Source organism: Taudactylus pleione, unplaced genomic scaffold, assembly GCF_031769625.1.
Source record: "Taudactylus pleione unplaced genomic scaffold, aTauple2 ptg000142l, whole genome shotgun sequence".
In the NCBI taxonomy this organism is placed as follows: Eukaryota; Metazoa; Chordata; class Amphibia; order Anura; family Myobatrachidae; genus Taudactylus; species Taudactylus pleione.
The window spans coordinates 3,679,100-3,690,000 of record NW_028284544.1 but is presented as its reverse complement, the minus strand read 5'-3'; the positions used below and the strand labels follow the sequence as shown (position 1 = coordinate 3,690,000).

The following is a 10,901-nucleotide window of genomic DNA, read 5'->3' as shown; positions in this document are numbered from 1 at the left end:
GCATTTGTTTGTTTTGATCTTCACCCCATGACAAAGATCATCATTGTATGGATGCTGATAGCAGGAGACACCCCTCATTTCTATAAAATCAGGGTCGTTGGTACTGTGGATCATGAATGGTTCACATACACCAGTAGTATAACAAAATATGGTCAAGTGAGTCCAAGTCCATCTGTGCTGCAGCCTCAGGGAGATTAGATGGAGTGGTGAGCACTTGGACATCTAAATAGATGTTTAATTGTTCCATTTGCCAGATTTCCAAGCGAGTAACCCTGCTAACAGTATTAAAGTACATGTCTCAAAGATTTGAGAGATCCTTGTTAAACCTATTTGCTATGAATTAATTATTATTATTATTATGATGAAGTAGTGTCGGCTTGAATTTTACTTTGTGCCGGCTGACAAACCTATCAGACTGTGGTCTGACTCTTTCTAGCCTCTTCTAACCCAATGGGAATAGGTTATGCCCACTGATGATGGATCGTACTGCCAGTATTGTGCTAAACAGGTTTTAAGTATACCCATGTTTGACAACAGGTGACTTAGTACCTCAGTCAATTTGATTTAACCATCTGTGCTCTAAAACATGAGCTGTTGGGGTGCCTTGAGGAACGCGTTTGGGAACATGTGTGTTAGGGCATTGGGTTTAAAACTTTTTCAATAATGAAAAAAAAAAATATGAATGTAGACTACAACGTATCCGCACCAGCATACACTCAGCAGTTTGCTTACATATGACATCTGTACATGATGTACAGCCACCCTACTAGTCCTTGCAGAACTTGGTCCCCAAATAAATACCAATATATACATATTGATATCCCAGGGTTGCTACAATGTGTTGGCCACCTTAGTCTCTTCTCCACCATCACCAAGGCAGCATCATCCATTCACAACTCAAATGCCTTCCAGACGGGATGTAGTCAGGAAGCCGACGGTCGAAATGCCGACCGACGGCTTCCCGACAGTGAAAGCCTGGCATGGGACTAATGATAGGCGTCAAAATACTGACTATCATTCGCCCCACACCGAAATTCCAACGTCCCGGGTGGACTTAGGGTTAGGCACCCCCCAGGAGGGTTACGTTTAAGCTAGGGGAAGGGGGGGGTTAGGGGTCAGGCACCAACGGGGAGAGGTTAGGGTTAGGCAACCCAACGGGAGGGTTAGGGTGTGGGGAGGGGGTTTAGGTTTAGGCACACCTTGGGGGAGGTTAGGCACCCCTAAGGGAGGATTAGGGTTACGGAGGGGAGGGTTAGGATACTTTCTTACCTTAGTCGGGATCTTCATCTACCAGCCTTCCGGCGTCGTGATTTCATCTGCCGGGCTTATGTCCGGCGAGAATACATACCGATTCTTTCCTGGTTCATCCATTATCACCAACAGCAGCGAGCACAAATAGAGGGGAAAAGAAACGCTGCTGACATAATAAAAAATTAAATTGCTAATTATTTAAATAAAAATGAGACTATAAATTGTGATGTGTGACATCTGCAGATAATTAAACACACAGAAATATGTATATAATAAGCATGCTCTTTTGAAAGATTGCTAGCTCTGTTCACTGTATACAAAGTAGGTGACCATTAGTTCTGTCACTGATGGTGATACAGAGTTGGCTCCTGGAAGTTGTGAAGGGGAGAGGGTTCAATGATTATCCCAGAGGAGCTAAGATCGTGATACTTACTGTTGTATTACAGTCTAACGATGCATGCTGATACTTGTAGTCTTACAACAGCAGGCTTCTTATGGTTGGGGCACTTAATATGAAAGGTGAGTGGGCGTTTTATAGTAGAAAGCTTAGGGAAAGGGTTGTGTATACTTACTTTATATTCAACTAACAACTATATGTGTGTCAGATACTACTTAAAGGGCTGTATTAAAAAACACCGATATTAGAAATTGTTACTTACTTATATAAAAATACTTATTATAGACCCAGTATTTATTTTATTTTTTTTGCAAGAAAAGAGTTTCGATAGAATTTTTGTTTTTGGAATCTCTTTAAATGCAATTGGATAGGATGAATGTAAAATATGACGTCACCTTTGTTATGCACAACTTTCAGTACTAGTATGACTTGTTAATATACAATTCTACCACCCAAATCACAAATGATCATTTCATCCTACCTGAATAAGCCATATTTTTGTTTGTCAACAAAGCCGCCCTTTAGTAAATACATTTTATTATGTATAATTTCCTGCAATGTGGCACCACTATATATAAATGTGGAAGAACACTACTGAATAATCTAGCCTTCATGACTAACAATACGTTGGATTGTTACCCCAGTGTGTAAGTTATCCCTTAGCAGCCTGCGCACAGCAGACTGACATATAAAGCATTGTTGTCTGTCACTGTTCCAATCAATGGCTTTTCATTTTTATTTGTACACTGTGGATTCCAGCGCCCTCTAATGGACATTGTTGTTGTTGCAGACCTCACAAAAACTGCACCAGCAGCTCCAATCATCTGTCAGACCCGAAATACACACAGATTCTTGTAGAAACGATACAAGGTCCTTTTCCACTATTTTCTTGCCAATTGAAAGGGTTTAATGTTAGCACTTATGTAATCAAGAAATAAAATATTAATTGGAAATGAAACGTTCATTATTGCCAATGTCTGTTCTATTATTTGGAGGGAAAAGTGAACAATTTTATATTTAAAAATGTAACCCCATCTAATAACAGTAATACCTTTTTGTCTATAGAGAATAGGGCCTCTCATTACTACTGCAATATACACATTCACTGCTCAGAAACCTAACACACACAGGGGTAAACTCTGGGTAATTTGTGAAGGTTTGTGTCCAATTGTTTTACACTTGACTTGGCTTAGCCAAGTATCATCATTCTAGATAAGGGTCTGCTGCTGTTTTTTGTACTTTGCTTTTGTGGGACAGTAATGTATGGGGAAATGAGATCTAACACTTTGCTTTCAGGACCGGATTGTATCAATGACCTTGGACAAAGAATATGACGTTGCCGTTGAAGCGATTCGCCTGGTGACATTAATCCTTCAGTAAGTTATCCTGACTCATTCACTGTACATGTTATCTGTATTTTCACTCAAAGGATGGGGGATATTGGGCTGCAAGTGCATCACTTTCTTATTTTTACATGAATTTAGGATAGTAGGGATCAAATCTCTCATCATGGGTTTATCCAGGGGTCCAAGCGTCGCTGGCAAAATAAAGAACTAGCAACGCCCCCGCCCCTCCCCCCCAACCTCACACACACAGTTGCATTACATTATTCCTACACAATATAATGTATAAAGTGTCATATAGCCCACAAGAGAAATTAGTGACTTCACATTACTATTAATAAATAACACACATTCTAGAAGACGGCCAGGGTTACAGAGAGATTTCTGGCATGCAGTTGTGTGGGGGATACTGGAAGTTGCACGCTGCGCTGGCACATTGTCAGAACTAGGGGCAGTCAGCTCGGAGTGCCGGGAGTGCGTGTGATTACGGTGTGCCGCGCGCGCTGCTCAGTCATTTCACAGCTCCCATTGCCAAGATGCCACTATTCTATTAAATCTCACCCACTGTTAAATGATTTACCCCACCACATCAATAAATTAAAAGCCCAGCCCCCACCGCCCATTAAATTATTAACCCTCACCGCACTAATAAATAGCCAAGCCCTCCATCCAATTACATTCAATTTACGAACACAAATTAATAAAATTAATTGATCAGTCCCCTCCCCTGTTACATTAAATGGTTCACCCCCAATACTCTCAATTAATTAGCCAGCACCATTACATTAATAGGTTCCCTCTTCCCATCCCCTCCACACTTACGTTCTTTGATCCTGTTGGAGCGTTACACAGTGACATCATACTGTCAGCAGGGGTGTGAGGGCGGAGTCACACTGTGTGGCTGCCTGTGAGGGGAGGAGCAGCAGTGTGCCAGCGTCTGTCCTACTTGATGACTGACAGCTAAGGGTGGCTGACTGCTGTAGTTGGTGACTTTTGATGGCGGCAGCCGGCACTACTGTCATTAAACTCCGTGGCCACCGCCATTGTTAAAAATTCAACTGCCAGGCATGCACTGAGAGAGCAGGGAGCACTTCATGTACAGTCATGGGTGTATCTACCCCCTGGCCACGGGTGGCACCATTCCCCCTTCCTCGGCTGGTGCCACTGGCGTGTGCCCTCCTAGTCTTGGGGTAGATACGCCCCTTTCTTTCACATGCATCAAATGATCCTTCCTGGAAATTTGGAGTTGTTTTATAAAAACTAATAGAAAAATGTGTCCCTGCATCTTTGTCCTGTAAATCAATTTTTGCATTTATTTTTATTGTCTATGCAAGTAACTTGTGAGATTCATATATTGTTTACAGACTAAACTAAGTATTGTTGCTTCAAGCAAGTTAATTTTACATGGTCGCCAGCCCTGTTTGCGCTGTAATAGATTGTCTCCATATGATTGCATTGCATTGGGCAGTGATCTGTTCTCCGCTGTGCACACGATGTGGTGCTGATGACTTGTTACCCCTCATTACAGTGGCAGTGAAGAAGCCTTGTCCAATGAAGACTGTGAGAACGTCTACCACTTGGTGTATTCTGCACACCGGCCTGTGGCTGTGGCAGCTGGAGAATTCCTGCACAAGAAGTAAGTGCACTGTGTGGGACAACGTGCTTCAGGCCAGTGCCTCATAGGGCCAAAATGAATGCAGTATTCAAAAGGTTATTATAGGTCATAAGGAGCATTTAAAATAGGGTTACTTAATCATCTTTTTATAGGGACACAGCAAGGCTGAATAAGGGTGGTTGTGTTTTGTTACTGTGTGTAGTGTGATCATACTCCATAGTGCAGTATATAAAGATTGGGGAGATGAGTGGGAGGGCTTACTATAATAGCAATGTGTAAGAATCATGACATATTTTCAAATCCCAGCTTCAGATGAGTAGACGTTTGGATGTCACATTTGGGTATAAGTACAGGCTGCACACAGGAGGCAGAAGCTGTAAGAGCAGACTACTTACTACAATACGGTGATAAAGTCATGGGTACGGGCTAAACTATTTGTAAATGCCCTAAAGCAAATAACTGTGTTTCCCGAGACCGTTCATGGGTTGACGTGTGACTAAATGAGTCATGCATGTGTGCTAATAACACAAATCTTCTAGTAATGTGACCAATTAGTCACTGTATTTTAGCTCAGGGCTGAAGTTCTTGCAACTAGCCCCAAGGATGCTTTTAACTGGGATCTCTGCTTGCACCTTCATGAGGAGAGAACACAAATCCTAGTTTAATAGTGCTGGGGACAGACTAGTCGTGGGCTTCCTGTGGGTGGTAATTGTATAGCTCCTGGCACTTAGCTTTAGCTTACCGAGGGAAAAAATTTAATTGCTCCGAGCATTTAACCCGGGAGCTAAAACCCCTGTTGTAAATCCCGCGGCTATATGAACCTGCCCAGTGACAATTAGGCAAATAGTTATAGCGTACGTTATGCAATAAAGGTGAATGTGGTTTATTATTTTTGCCAATTCCTTACTGCAATATTTGGAAATCTCTTTGTAGCTCACAATGTCAAATTACTGCATATATTTGTTATGGATTGAGTGTAATACGTATTTTTTGTTTAACCGTAGGTAATTTATTTTTGTCTTAATAGTTTGAGTCAATTTAGTGAATCTGCCATGTTTCAGTTATGTAATTGCATAAATAACTATAACGTTTTTTTTTTTAATGTAAATATACTTTATATTATTTAAGTTGAGATATAATTATTGTAAAAGGGATATATTTGGACCAAGTCACCGGCTGGCTCACGTGGGGAGCATATGTGGGCCAGAAATCCATGCTAACACAGGGCTGCTTAACCTGATCGCCAAGCTTTGTCTCCCCCGTTCTGGCCACACACTAACTGTAGCCCATTGGTTGATTGTCAGTCTGGATGCATGTTCCGCTGGCCCTGATTGACACCTAAAACCTCCTTTTATAGATTTTAATGATGATCATTTCCATTTTGAAAACATGCTGCAATTTGGCTGGCAAGTCTAAAGCAGTGTCTAATTTACTTTTGCAGATTATGGGCACATTATTGGGCAGATTCATTTAGCTGCTGGGTTCTCCCTGTGACTAATTGCCGTCCAAAATCCTCGCTGCGCGGGGAAAAGCTATTCAAGTAAATAGCCTTTTTCCCACGCCTTAAAATCAGGACTCGCCCGCGTAACGTGGATTTTACCTCTCGCCTCCATGAGCTGCGGGGTGAAGCCCAACTGCGGGGACTCCCCGGCAATTGAATTGGTCCGGCGCGGCAATTAGCCACGGGGAAAACCCTGCGGCTAATTGAATCTGCCCCTATATCTGTCCTGTGTTAACTGCTCTGACCTGTAGAGCCTCTAGCTGCTTACTGGGGTTGCAGGCTGGGTGTGAATGTTAGTTTGTGATGTATCAATACAAATATAGGTTCTAAGTGATGATCTTCAGGTGTTTTTAGTCTTTCAATGTAAAACAAAATTGCAAGCTGCTCTGTGTATTGTATAATGTTGCCTTGTGGGATTCATGTACAGCGACAGACTATACTGTGTTATGGAATAGTCTGTGTTTGCTAGGTGCTGATTGTGCAGCTTTGTTTCCCTCTTGTGTCTAGGTTGTTTAGTAGGCATGACCCACAAGCGGAAGAGGCCTTGGCTAAAAGAAGAGGAAGGAGCAGTCCCAATGGAAATCTTGTGAAAATGCTTGTGCTATTCTTTCTTGAAAGTGAGGTATGATATTAAGCCCTTACCACAAACTATAAGGTTGCATGAAGACTTTGTGCAGATGTGTGCACACAGCACAAGCCTAGTGAGCATGTTTTCCGGCTGTAGTGTCGTCATCCGCACATAATTTAGCCAAAAGGTTATTTTTTTCTTTCTTCATATTAAGTGTTAAGCTGAGCTGTGTGTGCTTTCATCTGTCTGACCATACGGGTTTCCCATCCCACAGTTACATGAGCATGCCGCATACCTGGTGGACAGTTTATGGGAAAGTTCCCAGGAACTTCTGAAGGACTGGGAGTGTATGGCAGAGCTGCTGGTGGAGGAGCCGGTACAAGGGGAGGAAGGTAGGGCTGCATTTCCTGGCCCATATCTCTATACTTACTGGGTCACTCTTCCAACACTCGTCCTGCTCTGATATAGTTTATCTGCATTTATAACTTTTCATTTGGAGTTTATTTTCCTTGAATGATATGCAAAGAAAGGATAATTGTAAAGTTGGCTTAACCCTTATCGTATATATTTCACTGAGCTGATACATCATTCAATGAAGTTGGTTCAAAATGTTAATTAAACATGCTGAAAGTGTGACTGCAATAGGTGTAATTAACATTCTGCAAATGAACACAATGCATTTATCACAAATTGTTCCTTACCCTGATAGTGCTAGCACACCATTCTCAGCTTTTATCACAGGAGATCACAGCACTGATACTAATTGCTGGTGATAGTTGTACATTACCCTGATAGTACACGCACACCATTCTCCGCTTTTGTCACAGGAGGTCACAGCACTGATACTAATTGCTGGGGATGGTACAAGTTGTTCCCTACCCTGATAGTGCTAGCACACCATTCTCAGCTTTTATCCCAGGAGGTCGCAGCACTTATACTAATTGCTGGGGATGGTACAAGTTGTTCCCTACCCTGATAGTACAAGCACACCATACTCCGCTTTTATCACAGGAGGTCACAGCACTGATACTAATTGCTGGTGATGGTACAAGTTGTTCCCTACCCTGATAGTACAAGCACACCATTCTCAGCTTTTATCACAGGAGGTCACAGCACTGATACTAATTGTTGGTGATGGGACAAGTTGTTTTTAAGTTTGAGATGAAACTTGATTTACAAAGATGTTCCTACAGAACATTCATGGATATTCAATGCAGTTTATCTTCCAAATGATGTAGTTTTCAGACTAAAATATTTGAGGCTTATTAGAAGGTAGTATTTGTATGTTACTGATTAGCAAACGGTTTTCACTTTTATGTAAATAGTTGTAATGTCCGGTTTGCGCTTCCTGCTGGTAAAACTTTTATTTCCACCAAAACATTGTTTGCATGCTAGCTGCGCTATACAGGTCTGACATTAATCTAATATTTGGCGCTGGGACTCTGAAAAGCTATAACATGGAGATATATACTGCAGTATATAACAAGTCAGTGTACTGCAAAGCAGATGATTGGAGGCCGGAGTCATTAGCAGAGTATATAACGGGACTAGTGCGTAACAAATGGGTCGCGCCTGCTTTACTTTCTCTGCGCTATGATAGCTATGGCAACTTAAGTTATACCTCACTGTGATATGCTCCTGTTTTATTGCTTTGCCAAGAAAATGAAGTCACTATTAATGTTGGATAGCATTGCTTACTGTATACTATCCCCAGAAGCACTGTGCACTGATACAAGTGTGATGTGTTGGTTACAGTCATGTCTGAGCGGCAGGAGAGTGCGCTGATTGAGCTCATGGTGTGTACGATTCGGCAGGCCGCGGAAGCACATCCGCCTGTAGGAAGAGGAACTGGCAAGAGGGTATGCCATTTTATCTTACTCACAGCTACATGTAATACAAATGACCAAACTACTTTCTCACCCTCTGGTGCAGACTCTGTTGCAATCGGTATGCAGTCGGGAAGCCGGCAGACCTAATCCCGACAGCCGGCTTCCCGACTGCTTAATCCTGGCGCGGGTTAAATGACAGGCGTCTAAATCTAGACGCCTGTTGTTTTACCGACGTCGGGAGACCGGCGCCCGGCATCCCGATCGAAGGGACGCCGAGCACGGATAGCCGCGGGGGGGAAGTTAGGGTTCCCGGGCGGGACTTAAAGATCCTCGGCGGGACTTAGGGTTAGGCACCCCCACTGGAGGTTGGGTATAGGCTAGGGGAAGGGGGGGTTAGCGTTAGGCACCCCAGGGGGTCACTTAGGGTTAGGCACCCCCACGGGTGACTTAGGTTTAGGCGGCGGGGAAGAGAGGGTTCGGTTTAGGCACTTGGAGGGGAGATTAGAATGGGGGGGAGGTTAGGGTTAGGCACACCTAAGGGAGGGTTAGGGTTAGGGGGTAAAAATTGGTTAGTATATACTTACCTTGGACGATCGGGACTTCCTCCGGTCATGGATCCGGCGGTAAATCATACTGATTCCGTTACGATCTCCCCTCTCTTGTATAAAGTATGCAGTTTCACTGTATAAAGCTATCTAACACAAGTGCCGTCAATGTAGTTAACTTGATACTTCTACAGGCTGTATTAAAGGAAACAAATGTAGCAGAACATAAAAATGATATGATGTGTTTCATTGTGGTGTTGTGTGCTAATTAACTTTATTTCCTGAGAAGTGAAGGGCAGCCCATCCTGTAATGCCCCCGTCCCAGGCAGGTGTGACCAGGCTTTTATAGCACATTTCTGTTTTGCAGGTTTTAACTGCCAAGGAGAGGAAAACCCAAATCGATGACAAGAATAAGCTGACTGAACATTTCATTGTTGCACTTCCAATGCTGCTGTCTAAGGTACTAGTAGTACACGTGTACACACAGACTGCTCTTTGATATAAATGTTTTACTTAAAGCAGCCTCAAGGCAATTTGGTGTCACTAATCTTCATATAAGTGGATATTTGCAGATCTTAAAATATTCTGCTTGTTATGTAGTGAGATGAAAGCAGTTATTTGTTTTCAGATGTAAGCTCAGAAGGGATCATGGAAGAGTCTTCCCCTTGACTATATTATCTCTAATCAAATGTTTGCCTGTATATTTGTGACTGTCATCACTGGCTCTTCATATAACTCCCACCGGTAGTTTTTGCTGGCTGGTCCTTTAATTATTGTCGTCTGTCGTGTCCTGAGCCTTTATTTAAATTGTATCCCCTTCATTTGGCAGTCCAGCACTGTTGTACCTATTTATATTTTATATATGGTATGACACTCGTTTTTTCTTTTATTTATTTTTTTGTCTATTTTAAAACCGACTGAAATTGAGTGTTTGACAGTCTAAATCGCATATTTACTGTCTGTTTTCAGTTCGATTTGAAAATCTATGTCAATGTCAGTCAGGTTTGAAGGTGTAAGTGCAGTCTGATTTGATCTTTCACTTCAAAACTGACGGCAAATACAACCTAAAACACGACTGCAAACAAATACAAAAAGACGCTCTGCACAGATCACTGTGATTTGTGCAAGTTCCTAGGGTTAAAAGAACAGAAATAGTTGAATGTAAAACAAAAAAAAAAACACACTGTTGGGTCCCACCCTAAAGCCATAATGGCCAGCTCTGGACATTTCAGCCTTGTCTGGTCATGGAAAATTGGGAAAACCGGCGTGGGTTCTCCCTAGTTTTCATGAAACAGCCCTGGGCTGGACCAGCTAGGGTGGTAATGCCATAGCAGAGGGGGCCACAGCGTGTGGTCCCCCTGCCATCACATTAACCAGCCACAAACTGGTCAGCCAGGGCTTGCAATCCTGAGAAAGTAGAGACCCCAAACCCCTGGTGACAGTGGGTACAGGGTTAATGGTGTAAAGAATAGGTATTTATATTGCACTTTACTGTAAACCTACAGGTCCCATTAAGCCTGGCCGGGCATGGTGGCACTTGGAGATCCAGAAGTGCCATCATGCCTGGACAGAGGGGGTCCTGCTGGCACCTAAAGTCCCACTGTAAAGAAAATATAAAAAAAGACAAGGACTCGCACACCGACTGATTTAACATTTTCTTTTACACACACTTCATACTCGCTTACTCCTCAGCGGTAATCTGTTTCCTTATACAGTAAAAAAAAAGGTCTTGGTAAAATAAAATAACGCCTTCTGCCGAGCCCTGTCTGTATACAGTACAGTACCCAAATGACAGTCCCCAGGGAATAGCCATGGGTAATACAGCCCAAGTCTGGTAGTTCCTCGGGAGGCT

General features: G+C 42.7%; 1 protein-coding gene across 5 annotated transcripts in view; it reads left to right on the top strand.

The window, feature by feature from the left end:
* STAG1 (STAG1 cohesin complex component) overlaps positions 1-10,901 on the top strand; it is a 174,752-nt gene that overhangs the window by 143,326 nt on the left and 20,525 nt on the right. For all 5 annotated transcript variants that reach the window (XM_088473851.1, XM_088473849.1, XM_088473850.1 and 2 more), the window contains exons 12-17: positions 2,945-3,024; positions 4,520-4,627; positions 6,615-6,729; positions 6,950-7,067; positions 8,431-8,534; positions 9,417-9,509. In XM_088473851.1, coding sequence (XP_088329977.1) covers positions 2,945-3,024; positions 4,520-4,627; positions 6,615-6,729; positions 6,950-7,067; positions 8,431-8,534; positions 9,417-9,509 — 618 coding nt within the window. The remainder of the gene's footprint in view (positions 1-2,944; positions 3,025-4,519; positions 4,628-6,614; positions 6,730-6,949; positions 7,068-8,430; positions 8,535-9,416; positions 9,510-10,901) is intronic.